At 41.3% G+C, this 16,378-nt stretch overlaps 1 protein-coding gene and 1 pseudogene across 8 annotated transcripts in view; both read left to right on the top strand.

Annotated features, from left to right (window-relative positions):
• The window catches only part of EMB2820 (Cytidine/deoxycytidylate deaminase family protein), a 225,124-nt gene extending 212,910 nt beyond the window's left edge, over window positions 1-12,214 (top strand). For 4 of the 8 annotated variants that reach the window (XM_087684381.1, XM_087684379.1, XM_087684385.1 and 1 more), the window contains one exon: window positions 215-829. In XM_087684381.1, coding sequence (XP_087540507.1) covers window positions 215-383 — 169 coding nt within the window. In that variant the 3' untranslated portion in view covers window positions 384-829. Of the gene's footprint in view, window positions 1-214; window positions 830-11,781 lie in introns of those variants that run through there. The other 4 variants (XM_087684384.1, XM_087684382.1, XM_087684386.1 and 1 more) reach the window with 4 other exon arrangements.
• LOC148030846 (uncharacterized) lies at window positions 5,158-8,655 on the top strand (annotated as a pseudogene).
• Window positions 12,215-16,378: the final 4,164 nt, after the last annotated feature.

The raw sequence follows: 16,378 nt of genomic DNA, 5'->3' as shown, positions 1-16,378 counted from the left end.
CTTGAACTCACCCTTGTGCTCAAACCACTTGGGCTACAACCCAATTGACTGTCCCTTCTCTTTAGATGTTCTCAGTATGTAATTACTAACAGACCTGACTTTCTGTTTTTACAGTTTCACTTGTATTGTTTTTACAGTTTCACTTGTATTGTTGATGAAAGTAGAGTTCCTTGTGTCATTTGCTGGCTTGCTTTGTTTGGAAAACTCTCTGCAGGTGTGCAATGGCACTGGTACATCAAAGGGTACGCAGAGTCTTCTATGGAATTTCAAATCCAAAGGTTGGTGCCTTAGGTGGGCTCCATAAATTGCATGGGAAGAAAGGCTTAAATCATCACTATTCAGTTTTCCAAGTTGCTTTAACTGAAAAGGACATACAAGTGTAGGTTCATTGGTTCAAAGTCTCTAAAGGGGCTTTTGTAAGGAGAGAATCTCATCTTTTGTAGCCGTTCAAGTTAATCAAGCTTATTGTGAGAGGAGAGAGAGGCAATGGGGGAGAGGGGAGGGTACGTAGAGAGGGGAGAGGTGAGAGAAAGAAAGAAAGAGTTTGTATTTCATGCTCATTGTAGATGATGACAGGAGGATGACATGGGCCTATTTCTTGAAGCTGAAGTTGGAGAAGACGTTGAATTTAGGTTTTGTAGATTTAAAGGTTGAATGAGACTGTTTGTATATCCCTTACGAGGTCATATGGCGTTTGCTGGAGATGCAGCCTTTCACGATTCCCATACTGTTTTTGGGCTTTCATTATTGAGTGAAGGTTCATCTGATATTGGCAAAGAGATGAGCAATTTCATGCCAAGGTTTCAAGGTGCTTCATGATTGCTTGTAAGCGATGTCTTCTGCTGTGTGTTTGAGTAAGTGAGTCGTGTCTTAGTAGGGTGTTGCACTTCGAACTTCGAAGCATCTCCTAACAGTCTCTACTCGTGATTAGAGTATTGACAACACAGAAACCAGTTCAAAACGAATGGGCGTGGTAATTGTTAGAAAATCAACGACTAAGGCATCCTTCATTACATGATTAATTAATCAATTCTTCGAGAACGGCCCATTCGCTCATCAACTCAGTAAAATCGTCTCTTGCTTGTGTCTGTAGACACAGAGAAAGAGAGCGCGCGCGTGTGCGAGCGCGAGAGAGAGAGAGAGAGAGAGAGAGAGAGAGAGAGAGAGGAGGAGGAGGAGGAGGAGGAGGAGGAGGAGGAGGCTAAATGGGTCAAGCGAGGAGGTTCGGATTGTCTTCTTTTACGTTGGGTTTCATAAAAGCCCGAAGCTATTTCTTCATTCTTGGTTATTTCTTAAAAAGCCTTCCACTTGCTCATGCACCTTCAGACCTCCCACGTTATACTTACTCCTAGGGTTCAAATTTCACCCTTTCTGGCATGTGGAAGCCTAATTCTATCCCACATTCCTTCCATTTAATCAGGAGTATTTCTCATATCTCATACTTGTTTGAAATTTTGGGTTACGTCCTACATTGTTAAGAATCCCCAATGTTTCACATTCTTCATTAGTCTTAAAAGTTTCTATAGGAATCTAGCGGCTTCAATAAACTTTTACTATTGATCCCTTCTCAACATCGTAAAATTGATTATTTCTATATTCAAGTTTACCCTTTAAAAATTGTATTGTTGTGTGTGAACCATCAAAATGTGTAAGATATTACTTTACAGTGGTCCTAAAATGAACATCTATAACTTACACTCTCACTAATCTCTTTGAGCACATGGAAAACATTGCTTTAAAATGGTGCTCAACTTAGCATTTATAATTTACCCCCTCACTAATCCTTTTGAGGTCATGTGAATTACAAATGTGTTTAACATCTTTAGCTTCACTTTGCATTCACACTTAAAGAAAACTACTTTTCTACCTTAAGTCACAAGCAATGAATTTTTATAAAATCCCTTCTTTAAAACATAGACTCAAAGGTTTGGCTATAAACCTATCAATATAACTTAGGAATGGAAATTAGCAAGGTGTACATTTATTATCACTCTTTTCATTGGAATTCTAGGTGACTTTTGGTGATATAGTACCTTCTTGCATTGTGGGGAAAGCTATTGTACAGCAACTTTGCGTCCTTCACTTCTTCCTTACACTATATTTCAATTTTCTCATGGTCTCCCTTTACTTCTTTGCCCACACATTGTATTTAACTTTGCTCTCTCTCTCTCTCTCTCTCTCTCTCTCTCTCTCTCTCTCTCTCTCTCTCTCTCTCTCTCTCTCTCTCTCTCTCTCTCTCTCTCTCTCTCTCTCACATACTAATACTATCGCTTACATGTGCTTTGCACAAAGGGAACATTAGGCTACTGTTGGGCAACACGTGTCAACATATTGGGACCATTAGACACACTTCTATTATTTCAAGAGCTTCAATGTATGAAATTCTTAGGCTAGCTCTCACCTAGCCACTCACATGTGGATTGAAATCCAATTGTAGTGGGAATTATGTAGCATAGTATAAACCATGATGGACTCACACCTAAGCTCCATGACCCAAGTGTATGCTCCTTTATCTTGCAACCCTCTACGACCTCCACATGCGAAAGACCAAGCATAGACATGATAAGAGAGAGTGCTTGGAGAGAATAATAGGGGAGTTTTACCCTATTGGTCCCTCACTCTTACTCTCACTATCTTAATCTCAATCTCACTCTCACTCTTACTCTCACTCTCTCACACAAAGAGAGTAAGAAGGCAAGTGCATAAAGTCTACACACATATGAATAACTTGTTCTATTCATTCTCATCCTTTTTATACATTTTTTAAGGTTAGGATTTTTCCATCAATCTTAGGCATCCAACTTACTTTTTGGGTCTAAAGATTAATCCTTATTGCATGCTTTCTTTATGTAGTGAGAACCTTTACAATTTTTCCTCAAGAGCTTACTCTAATATTATGCAAGTGCTTCACGCATCTAATGTTGTGGCTAATAATCCAAAAAGTAGGATCCTTCTTTGTACTTTCTTACACATTGGACATTGCTTGCTTGTGGTTAATAGTCATTTCACAAAGCTACCACAAAGCGGCTTCCTAAAAAAAGTGAAGTTGCCTTTTTCCCCACACCTTATCTTTTGTTTTCCTCATCTTTCTTCGTATGTCTCAACTTTTTTCTTTTTTGCCCTCTCTTTTTCCGCAAAAAATTCTCTTCCCTTTAGAAAATTTCTCCCTTTCTCTCTCTCAATATTTTCTTTCTTCTCTTTCCTCTCTTCAAAATTTTTAACTTTTTTTTCCCTTCAATTCTCTCTCTCTCTCTCTCTCTCTCTCTCTCTCTCTCTCTCTCTCTCTCTCTCTCTCTCTCGTGCTTCAAATTTTATTTCATTCTTTTCTCTCTTCTCTCTCCAAATTTTCTCTTACCTCTCTCTCTCTCTCTCCTTTATTCACTCACTCGCACGCACTCTCTCTCTACTCACCTCTCCCTCTCCCTCCCTCTCTCTCTCTCTCTCTCTCTCTCTCTCTCTCTCTCTCTCTCTCTCTCTCTCTCGCACGCACTCTCTCTCTACTCACCTCTCCCTCTCTCTCTCTCTCTCTCTCTCTCTCTCTCTCTCTCTCTCTCTCTCTCTCTCTCTCTCTTACTCACTCACACACACTCTCTCTCTCTCTACTCACCTCTCCCTCTCACTCTCCCTCTCTCTCACTCTTTGTGCGTATAGAGATGGCCAAGTCATCATTGATGGCAAGGCAATTAAATAGGGACGTACTGCGTATAAGACACACCTCAAAGATACATATGATAGGATGGAACTCTAATAGCTCATTATGGACACCCAGGGAGGATGGAGGAGATGATGGAGGATCATGAGTTGATTTTGATCCTCATACACACCAGAGTCTTGAGAGGGGACTGCCCTCAATACAAGGATATGTATGGAAGTCCACATACAGATGAATGAGATATGAAGGCACCACTTGAGAATCAAGAGTGGTGGTGTTGATTTGGAAGAAGCTACATGATAGAGTCCACATCATGGCATGAGATCTCAATGCGCTGTACATATGGATTAGAGTGGAGATCTCCCACTATCAAATGGTATATATTACCCTCTACTTCTTTTTCACATAGGGATCAAGATATGCTACCCGAGAGCTCCAGTATAACAGGAGGGAGAGAGGGATGGAGGAGAGTCCCCCTTTCACAAACTTATTAGATGAGATTGTACACTATTCCAAACAAGGAGAGATTCTCTTGGTAGGAGATTTTAATGCCTTTTAATGCCAAGACATAGAGCAAATAGTGTGGCACATATGATGTTGAGGATCCAGGGAGACTATAGGTGATAGATATAGAGAAGGCATGTACATGTATGATATCTACTAATATTGGAGGATACCCTACTAGAGATATGATTGTGACATCATCTCATCATTTACAACTGGATGAAGAAATGGCCTAGATCTAGAGCACTAACTTACTTCCAACCCACTAGCTCTAGCACAATGGATATATACTAGGCTCCATTGAGACGATGAAACTAGTCAAATCCTTTACCATCCCCCCCAAACCCCCCATCCGATCGGAGCATATCATACCTAGCTATCCCTCACCCTATCCTCCTTACCACACCTACATATTTCATTCACTACCTATACCATGCCTACCACTTTCTATTTCAAACATGAGCTATCGTACATATATAGCCACCACATATATGATGGGCTCCCACAATTTCAACATTATATCCCCCTAGGGACGCTCACCTCCAAGCTCACCTTCATCCTCCACTCGACTACTCATTAAAGCTTTCCACACTCCACACACACCCATACCATGCCTACCACTTTCTATTTGAAACACGAGCTATTGTACATATATAGCCACCACATATATGATGGGCTCCCACAATTTCAACATTATATCCCCCTATGGACACTCACCTCCAAGCTCACTGTCATCCTCCACATTGAAGGTTAATCTTGGGAAAACCAAGTTCTTGATATTCCACACATCAGCCCCAGTGAGGAGGAGATCAATCTTCACTCTAGGAGCTGAATAGGTGGAGGTTGTGGCCTCATATGTCTACTTAGGGATCACTTTCACATCCACTGGGAGATTCACCATGGCATAGGCAGCCAAAGACCAACTCACACAAGGATACACAACATTATCCATTATGGAGAGAATGCCATCATGCACATTTCTAGGAGCCTTGCACACAGATATGGCTATTCGACACATTGATCACACCAGCCATGATGTATGGTGCACCTATTTGGACTTGTGGCTTGGCTACATACCTATGGACACAAATTGAGAGACCACAAATCCTTATGCTCTCATGGATGATCCACAGCAAACTATCAGTACCACATGAGATTATTAGAGCCAAGTTTATTGTACCCCCATGATGATAGAGGCCCTCTTTCAGACCATCAACTTCATACATAGAATACATGACATGTATCCGAATAGACTACCTAAGAGGGCCTTCAAGGCCTCTAGCTACTTGGCTCGAGTAGGGCCCGAGACTTCATGGTATGCAAATGTTGAGTAGTGGCTTATAGGATATGGGATCAACATGGACCATCTCCCCCCTTTTGATATGACCCTGACTCCCCCTTTATATACCTCTCCCACACAGAGAGGAATTTAATCATGTGACAAGATCTCTACAAATTGTATATACGGCATATATGGCTATTACCCAAGCAGGCCCTTCCCTCGAATGTATCTTACTACAGAGACCACTTCATGAAGACTACCATGGATGGCTTCATTGAAAGACCTGGATACCTAAATGCATACATGCCACATGAGAGGTTGGTAGCCATTGGCCAGCTTAGGGTACCCTCTCACTATCTCGAGATCGAGGCCGAAAGAGCAGCCCACATCCCTAGAGCTAAGCAAATCTACAAATTATGCCACAAGGAGGTAGAGCAAAGACCACTATGTCTACATATGCAAAGCCTACATCACATTCCGAGCTAGATACGCCACACTATTTGGAGGAGACACCTCGCTCAGACTAGTTATGGAGTCCCTACACCAGTGTGCCACTTGGGTCAATTTCTAGTTGAGATCCAGAGGCTCCATGCATCACTACTATAGGCTGGCACTACACAAAGAGGGGGGTGCCAATCACCAGTGACCACACACATGGCACCTACACAGAGAGTGATGACACTCCAAAGAGCAAAGGAGATCAGAGCAACACATGGCCCACGAATAGAGGGGTACCAAACACAAATGATACATTACAGAGAAATGAGGAAGACTCGCCAACGACATGACGAGCAACTAATAAAGTTGAGGTCCCAAGCCAAATGATACCCTCATACTATTTCATTCGGGATATATAACATACTCTACCCACTGATCCTCACTAAGTGGAACTAGATATACGAGTATCATTCAACTACACAACTTGACATGTACTATCTCATCCTCCCATTGTACACCACCTTGACTTCTTTTACAGTATATCAATGACCATACTCCAACACGTCACATTTTGATGTCTAGTGACCATCAACATTGTACATGATTTTGTCTCATTGACCAGTTTTGACCTCAAAAGATAATTCCTCTCTCTCTCTCTCTCTCTCTCTCTCTCAAGTCATTTCTCTCAGCCGCCGCAAATGCCCATCCAGCCACGGCACACCTTGCACCTGATCCTGCCATGCCATATGTGTGCTCCTACTTCTCACGCCACACCCACGCTTGTTGTCCGTATGTACTCAGCTCTGTTGCACCGCTCATTGTACCACCCGTGTTCTCTACCTGCGCTACTGCCCCGTGTTATTGCTACCTGATATCACAGAGGAGAGAGAGAGAGAGAGAGAGAGGAAGAAAGAGAGAGAGAGAGAGAGAGAGAGTGTGTGTGTGTGTGTGTGTGTGTGTGTGCGCGCGCGCGCTAGCGTTGCCGCCTTGTTCACCACACCACCACAATATCGTGCTACAAGAGATTACACACCAATTCCACCAACCCAACTTCAATGCTTGTTGCCGCTCCTACATGTGTGGAGAGAGAGAGAGAGAGAGAGAGAGCACCACATAGCTGCTCTCCCAATCCAACTGGCCTGGCTAGCAGCAGCAATGTCTTGCCTGTTGCTGCAACTTGTAGATGCGCACAGAGAGAGAGAGAGAGAGAGAGAGAGAGAGAGAGAGAGAGAGAGAGAGAGAGAGAGAGAGAGAGAGAGAGAGAGAGAGAGAGAATGACATAGGCCCCAAGAGCAAGCCAACCATCCTCCATGTTGATGCGTGCTATCCATGTCAAAGTCCGGAGAGAGAGAGAGAGAGAGAGAGAGAGAGAGAGAGAGAGAGAGAGAGAGAGAGAGAGAGAGAGAGAGAGAGAGAGAGAGAGAGAGAACTCTACAGCGCTGCTCCCACAAGCCAGACCCCTTTGTTGTTGCTGGGTACTTTGGATTTGAATTTTGAGATAGCAAACAGGTTTGGGAAAGGAAGGAAAAGGTATGGGGAGGTTTGGATCATTCTCAAGGCTTGGCCAATGCAGCTGCAATGGGTTGGAGATAGTAGGTATACTTGTCTCCATCTCCATTATGCTTTATGCTGACAATATTATTGAAATCTTTAAATCATAGGAGAGTCTACAGCAACACCTCCGTGCCCCACCAAAGAGGACAACTCACACGAGGATGCGCAGCATTAGCCATTATGGAGAGACAATGCCATCATGCACATTTCTAGGAGCCTCACAAAGTGAGATGCCAATTTGACACATTGATCACACCAGCCATGATGTATGGTGCACCTATTTGGACCCCTGTGGCCTGGCTACATACCTATGGACACAGATTGAGAGACCACAAATCATCATGCTCTCATGGATGATCCGTAGCAAACTATCAGTACCACATGAGATTATTAGAGCCGAGTTTGCTACACCCCCATGATGATAGAGGCTCTCTTTCAAACCATCACCTTCATATATAGAATATGTGACATGTATCCGAATAGACTACCTAGGAGGGCCTTCAAGGCCTCTAGCTAGCTAGCTCAAGTAGGGCTTGAGACTTCATGGTATACACAAGTTGAGAAGTGGCTTATAGGATATGGGATTGACATGAACCATCTCCCCACTTTTCAATATGATATTGACTCCCCCTTCATACACCTCTCCCACATAGAGAGAAACTTGGTCATGTGACAGGATCTCTACTAGTTGTACATATAGCATACATGGCTATCACCTAAGCAACCCCTTCCCCAGAAGGTATCTAGTACAGAGACCACTTCACGAAGGCTACCATGTGACATGATCTCTACTAGTTGTACATATAGCATACATGGCTATCACCTAAGCAACCCCTTCCCCCGAAGGTATCTAGTACAGAGACCACTTCACGAAGACTACCATGGATGGCTTCGTTGAGAGACCTAGATACCTAGATGTATACATGCCACATGAGAGGTGGGTAATCGTTGGTATGCTTAGGGTATCCTCTCACTAGCTCGAGATCGAGGTCCAAAGAGCAACCCACATCCCTAGAGCTAAGCAGATATGTAGATTATACCACGATGAGGTAAAGTGAGGAGCATTACATCTTGCAAATGCAAAGCCTACAACACAATTCGAGTTAGTTACCTTGCACTATTTGGAGGAGACACCTCGCTTAAACTAGTTATGGAATCCCCACACCAGTGCCACTTGGGCCAGTTTCTCGCTAGGATCCAAAGGCTTTGCACATCATTACTATAGGCTAACACTACATAGAGAGAGGGGCGCAAGTCATAACTTACTGATTTCTTCCAGATAGTGGCCATACACGGCAACTACACAAAGAGGGGATTCTAGTCTAGAGAGCAGAGATCATAACAGCACATCGCCCGTAGATACAAGGGTACCAAACATGGATGATACATCAAAGAGAGATGAGGGAGATCTGCCAATGACATGAGCAACAACTAACATAGTTGAGGGCCCAAGCAAGATGCTACCCTCATACTATTTCATCTGGTATGTATAGCATACTCTATCCATCGATCTTGACTAGGTGGAACTAGATGTGTGTGTGTGTGTGTGTGTGTGTGTGTGTGTGTGTGTGTGTGTGTGTGTGTGTGTGTGTGTGTGTGTGTGTGTGTGAACTTTTATAATCTCTCTCTCTCTCTCTCTCTCTCTCTCTCTCTCTCTCTCTCTAACTTCCTCTCTAGATTGTCCCCCCTCTCTTCATTCATTCTCTCTCTAAATTTTACATGTCTCTCTTCCCATCCAAACATTTAAATATATTTAGAAGCTACAAATCAAGGCATACTTGACACACATCAAGGTAGGTGAAGGGGTGTGAGAAGGAGGCAAGGTTGCACGGGTGGTAAGTGAAGTTTTAAGGGCAGCAATTGTGAGCAATACAAAGGTAATGTCACTTTGTGATGAGTTTCTTACAAATAAAACTTGGCAGCATCAGAGGACACATCTCCTGAGTGAGAGGTGAGAGAGTGAGAGAGAGTGAGAGAGAGAGAGAGAGAGAAAACATGCCTAGTCGATAGCCCCACGGGCGCAGGCAAGCAATGAAGGTGGATAATCTGGACGTAGGCTAATGTAGCAAATGGCCACCAACATCAGCAACCATGGCGATTTTACATGTGTGGTAGCAAGCAGATCAAGAATGGTGGCCTTGACATAGCCAAGGCAATTGGGGAGCAGAAAGTTGAGTGGTGATAGTAGTAGGTGATAGGCTTGGGTGGCTAAGGCATTCGATAGTACAAGGGGGCCGACAATGTGGTAGCCGGTGTGAGCAAGGAAACCCTCTCTCTCTCTCTCTCTCTCTCTCTCTCTCTCTCTCTCTCTCTCTCTTTCCCTTTGGGGGTAGGCAGCTAGCAAACAACACTACAAGAGAGTCATCGCAAGCAGTTGCAATAGAAGAAGTAGTCAGAGTGGCGAAATTGGGAGTAGTCATACTAGCAAACAACATCAATACCAAAAATAACAACAGCTAGCAATGGTGACCGTGATATCAATGGTGCACTAACGACTGTGGCCAGCCCAGGTAATTATAGCTCAGAGAGAGAGAGAGAGAGAGAGAGAGAGAGAGAGAGAGAGAGTGTGTGTGTGTGTGTGTGTGTGTGTGTGTAAGAGAGTGAGTGACTGAGTAAGAGAGTGAGAGTGAGATGATTTGCATGCACACACACACATATAGAGCGAGATGATTTGCATACACACACGCACATATAGAGAGCAGAATTTAAAGAGAATAAAATTTGGGGGGAGAGAGAGAAATCTACATGCACAGAGAGACACACACACACAAAGAGAGAGAGAGAGAGAGAGAGAGAGAGAGTCCACTCTTCAAAGCCTTCGCACTTGAACTTAGTAAAGTGTGCTTTAGTTCATCCTATGTGTCGAAAGCCCAGGAAATTCACTCTATGTATGCCCTCTGTATCACATGCGTTCAAGGCCTATTTATAAATATCCTTATTTGTGAATTTTTCCTTAATAAAACATAACTCTTTTTAATAACCCCTTTATCTTCAACAAAACATATGATATTTTCATTATCACAAATAATAAGGAAAAGAATACATCCACATGCCAATCATGAATGTAAATGATTTCATAGAATTGTCTTTCATATCTTCAATAGAGTTTCCACAGTCTTCTTCTCTCTCAGTTTCATAATCTCTCAAATATATAACATATTGATATAAAAAATGAATGTTTCCTTTTCACAATCACTCTCTTGCAAGAATGCCACAAAATAATGACCCAAAATTTTCTCTTAGACATGGAGACTCTCTGGAAAAGGTATGTCTGACATCAAGAGTCACTAGAGCCATTGTAGTGCATTTTCACAGTCTACTACTATTCAAGGAAGCAAAACATTATATCCTAGTTTGAATTTTGTACACATTACATTGGTGGAGCGATAGGCTACACGAAATTCTCAATTTTGAGAATTCTCTACATAAGCTCATGTTCAACTCATCTCATTTTGCTCATTCCAAAATTATTCTTCTTACACACTTCTCAATACACTTTGAGTTGTGCTCCTTAAAGTTTTCTCTCTCCTCTCTCTTTTCCTAGCAATGTACTTGCATTCCTACAACCCTAAATCCAATAGATGTAGTCTTTGTGAAATAGTTCAGTTTCGTGGGGATATTACATGTATAGCAAATAAAAAATATATAATAATCATTCTAGCTTTTAGACAATTATTGCATTGTGTATTCTATCATGCTAATAAATTAAAAAATGAGACCATAGCTTTACAATATTTCATCTAAGTTATGGTTGCACAAAGCAATGAGAGTGAGCCTAAGAGAGTTGGAGGGGATTTAAGGGGAGAGTAAAGTCAAAGGGGAATTAGAGGGAAAATTGGAGCTTGGAGAGGATTTAAGGCCCTATTTTATTTGGAGGGGAGTTTGAGGGAGAATTAGTGCATATATTTGGGAGTTTGCAAGAAAATGTAAATGACTATCACCCACCTTTGCCTCCACAATTATTTATATAATGCATGTGTTGCTTATCAATTTGGTCTTTCAATTAAATAATTCACCATATACATATATGCACTTTTAATCAATTATGTGTGATTATTCATCCATATCTTATGGATCTTCCTATGTCTTTCTAATAACACTTTAATCAATATTCAATCTAAGGTGCATGCTTATTGAAGCTATATAAAGTAAATTTTATGGCCCACTAACCTTTTAGTAGGTAACAAGACATCATCATAATACAATGCAACCTCTTTGAAATTACCAAAAACATCCATGTGATTTTCTAATGGAAGAATACAAATAGATGAAACATAACCATGACTTAGAATAATCAAATCCAGTGTAATATAGAATTTGATTGTGGCTCACCTTATTGTTTGCACTGCAGAAATATCAACACCTATGGTAGGCACTCATGTCCACATTGACACTCCATCTCATTGTGCCCATGTTCGCATCAACACTCTCCACTATGGCTAGATAAAAGGCCAAGAGAAGGCACACCATTACCAAGGAGGCCCACATCTTGGCAACAACTTCCATCCCTCTCTCTCTCTCTCTCTCTCTCTCTCTCTCCAAATATCATGTGCATGTGTGTGTGTGTGTGTGTGTGTGTGTGTGTGTTTAATGCTACCTCCATGGATATGATTATATGATCAAGTGATCTCTTCCTTAAGGGTTGTGCCACATGTATAGTCTATACTTGCATTTCAAAGTAAAAATAACTATAAGTATCTTAAGTAAGAGGAAAAAGAGCATGTCACGCCATACAAACTGAACTTATTTAACATCTAAAAGGTCTTATAGCTCTACTTGTGATATTAGTTTGACCTCTCTCTCTCTCTCTCTCTCTCTCTCTCTCTCTCTCTCTCTCTCTCTCTCTCTCTCTCTCTCTCTCTCTCTCTCTCTCTCTCTCTCTCTCTCTCTCTCTCTCTCTCTCTCTCTCTCTCATAGCTATTAATGCCACCGCATGAGTAAGTAAAACTCTCTCTGCATGAATCAACCTATCTTTCATTATTCCATTGCCTTTTATACATCGTGGTTTATTTATCAAGAAAGGTCCCCCACTCTTTTGGCCATTGCAGAGTTTGTTAAAGTCAATTGTTTTGACATGTGGTGGATCATTGGATCTAACTTCCAATGCCACTCCACAAGCAACTCTATGCCACATCTTGTCTATTCTTCCGTTCTCGTTCAATGTCATCTATTGGTCAAGTTTGTGCCATGTCAGTAAAGTACCACAATATTATCAGTTTGTTATAAGTTTTAAAATTTAATATTCATTTAATGCTTAAGAAAAACTAAGTTCTTTTTTTCATGCAAATGATAAGTTGTATTAGTAAAAGTAAAAGTAAAAGAGAAGTATTACAAAATGTGGACTTAAGCGAGAGTCCACCTACCTAGACTTAGCATGCTAGCTTCTAATTACATTGGCTTAGCTTTTCATTTCCTCACATGATTTTCCATTACATCAAGGGTGTTGCCAATAGGCTTTTCAAACATTGCAAGAAACCATGCTTCTTTGCGCTCCATTTTCCTTCTCTTTTCTTCATGACTGAGGAACTTCTTCATTTCGATGCATTGTTCTTTCTACGGATCTTCCTTTTTCTTCTTTTGGGCTAAGGGATGCTTATTGCAGTCTTTAGCTAGTTGCTTTCTTTGAATCTTGGCTTGCAACAAAACTCCTCTTTAAAACTATGCATTGGATCCACATTGAGCTGTTCAAATAGTTTTTTATTCCGAGAAATCCATATCTGCCAAAAATATACTGCGCAGCCAGTTCCAAATGATAGGATGCACCTCATAAATTTCACCAAGAATTAATTATTTTCATGTTATGGTTGAGGGATGAAAAGAGAAAATCATTTTGTGTAGCAGATTGAGGGCATTTCGATTAAATTAACACGAAAAGAAAAGATGGGAAATGGTTTCCTCTTCTTTGTGACACTTAGGGTATAGACCTGTACCAATGCCTAGCTTTTTAGCTCTGGAGCATGTCCAGACAGCTTTTATTTAAATTCGCCATAAAAGGCTTGATTTTTTAGGTTGGATGCTAGGAATCCAGATCACGGCGAATCTCTAATTCCATTAGTGATGATTCCAATTGATGTGCCATCTCTTGTTTAATTTATTAACTAGCTTGCTGGGTGAATCCTTCCTCTCTTGAATAGGTAGAAGTGGTTTATCATTTAACCAGCAAATTCCTCTGAAGTTGAATTCCTTATTCAGCTAAATCATACGGTAAATGTGTGGTCCCCAAGAGTTACTTCTCTACAACAACAGGGTGATTTCTTCCCTTGGCAAATGAAACTAGTTATTTAGAGTATCCAGATCTTTCTAGTCCTCTCGAGTCTAGTCCCAAATGTCAACCCATTGTTTGATTCCTTTCTTGGGCATCTTGTATGCAACAGGAATTCACTCTTCCTCCACCAATCCATGAAATATACTAAGCCAGATAGAGTTAGAAGCACTCCATGGAAGAGTGAAGTTTCTGATTGGAGAAGTGTCGACTTGACCTTTGAAAGTAAGCCATGAAATCCAAATGCTTCACACCAAGTCTGAGCACCCTTTAACTTTGAATTTTTCTTGAGACTGAAAGTAATTGTTAATTGATCTATCTCTTTCCATCTTGGATAGTTCAAGAGAGAAATTTCTACAGAAGATAGCCTTGAGCAGCACAAACCAATCTTCATTTTTCATATTGGAATATTCTTGGAATTCACTTTGTTGCCATCTTATTGGCTATCTTGTCTAGGTTTGGGAGTCCCATTCCTCCCAATTCCTTTGGAAGAATGCAATCTTCCCAAGCTACCTTAGAAATTTTAAATTGCTCACTGCCACTTGACCACATGAAATTTTTTGCAAGTGTCTCTAGCTTCTTGAGTCTAGCTTTTGAAGGCCTCCAGCATGCTAAGAAATATATTGTGGACAGTATCAGAATATGCTTCAAAACAACCATTCTACTAGCAAATGAGCACTAGAGTCCATTCAGATAATCTAGTTTTTTTTTACTTTGCTCAACACCCATTCCCATCATTGTTTCAATGAGACCCCAAACCCCTTTGGGATTTCCAGAAGTCTAAAGACTTTGCTTTCTTCTAGCTCCTTGCATCCTGCATCAATCAGCCATAAAGGAGGGGGATTAATTAGTGTCTTAATACCAGTTTTACTATGATTCACAACAGAGCTTTATACTTAAAAGAATTCTTGTATGCATCTTCAAAAGGCTTCTATGGAAGATGGATCATTGTTAACTATGCCATTTGTATCATCCGCAAACAAATTAAGCACCATGTCCCTGTTGTTGGGCAGTTTGATTCCTTTGAGTCTGCCCCCTTTAACTTCCTTCTTAATTAACCAGCCCATGCATGCTTGTCTAATGGACCTGTAGAGGGGGGATGGAGCTGACATCTCTCCATTAATTGCCACTTTAGCTCTTGCATTACCAAATAATGTGCTAACAAATCTGATAAATCTTCCTTCCATGTCCATATCCTGCCAGGACTATAAGACAAAACACCAATCTAGTCAATCATAAGCCTTATCAAAATCAATTTCAAAGAATAGGAAGTCTTGTTTTTATTTTTGGGTATGATCAAAACCCTCCCAAAGGCTGATGATAGCCATCCATCTAAATGTGGGTTGAGTCTTCTTGCCAGAGCTTTTACAAAGATTTTATATGCTAATGAGAGATAGGTTATGGGTCTCCAATTGGATAGATTAACTCTGTCATCTGTCTTATGAATTAGTTTGATCCCTCCCTGTTTTATATCTACAGGAAGAGCACCAAATTTAATCGATTCCTTCTAGACCATTAGTAGAGGGGCCAACACTAAATTCTTAAATTCTTTGAAAATTTCATTTGGGAGTCCATCCAGGCCTCGACTCTTACCATTTGCTAGACTGTCTATGGTTGTTAACCCTCAAATGAACAAGGTGGAAAATCGGAAAACTCTAAAGCACAGGACAAGGCCAAGGCAAAAGTGAAACGGAAGACGAAGGCACACCAAGAAAAATATGAAAATACAAGAAGTGTAGAAAAGTCCTAAATCAAGGAGAAAGACGCACAAGAAAATGCGCAAGTCAATATTTTTATAAAAGAGCGCAAGGCACACCATGATTTATTTTAAGAAGTGCCAAGCTCTCACCCATGTAAATTGTAAAGGTAGATGGGTGGTAGGAAGGAAGCTAGAAAGATAGGAGGACAATGGAAAAAGGCCTAGGCTATGACCGGCCATGTAAAAAGGGGATGACCGTCCAAATGGGATTTAGGGCTTTGTATATAAAGTTCAAAAGATAAATGAAAGCTCATTCTTTGGTGTGTGGCAAAGTGGGCTCTTCTTCTTCTCTCCTTCTCTTCTCTTTGCTTGCTTGTGTGTGCTTAAGTGAGGGAGTGTGAGAGTGTAAGGGAGTGAGTGTGTGAGGGTGAGGGATCAAGGAGATGAAGCTCTCCACCATCTCCTCTCTTCTTTTTCTCTCCTCTTCCCTTCTCTTCTCTTATCTCACATGCAACTATGGAGGATGGAGCTTAGAGGTGGAGATTTAAGGATGCTTGAGCTTGCATTAAGAATTGTGGAGCTATTGGAGTGCTTGAGAGAGAAATGAACTCAATTGGGCATCAAGATAAGCTCACTATACTCGGAGAGAGGGATAGCGTGTTGTCTATGTGAGAGATAGCCATTAGTGCTCGCTTGAAACGCTTAAACAATAAGCGGTCCGTGGGCCTTGGCGGTTGAGCTTGCGCTCGCCTCTACATTTTAGCTCCATCGTCGACGGGACCAACTAATTCAAGCTTGAGCGCTTACGCGCTTCAAATCGAGCATCGAAGTAAGGGTTCCATCCCCGAACAAGAGCTTGAGGTAGATAGAAGGTTTTAGGTCTTTAATCCGTGCTACAAGTAAGTATTTTTTATCTTTGATGAATAGTTTAGTAGAAGAAACTAGTTCAATACATTGCTTTTGATTCTTGTTGCATTTAGAGTAGGT

The sequence above is a fragment of the Lygodium microphyllum genome, chromosome 9 (genome assembly GCF_053477565.2).
Source record: "Lygodium microphyllum isolate KBCC chromosome 9, Lygodium_microphyllum_v1.1.10, whole genome shotgun sequence".
Classification (NCBI taxonomy): Eukaryota; Viridiplantae; Streptophyta; class Polypodiopsida; order Schizaeales; family Lygodiaceae; genus Lygodium; species Lygodium microphyllum.
Note: the sequence above shows the minus strand (reverse complement) of the source record. Positions and strands in the feature narration are given on the sequence as shown.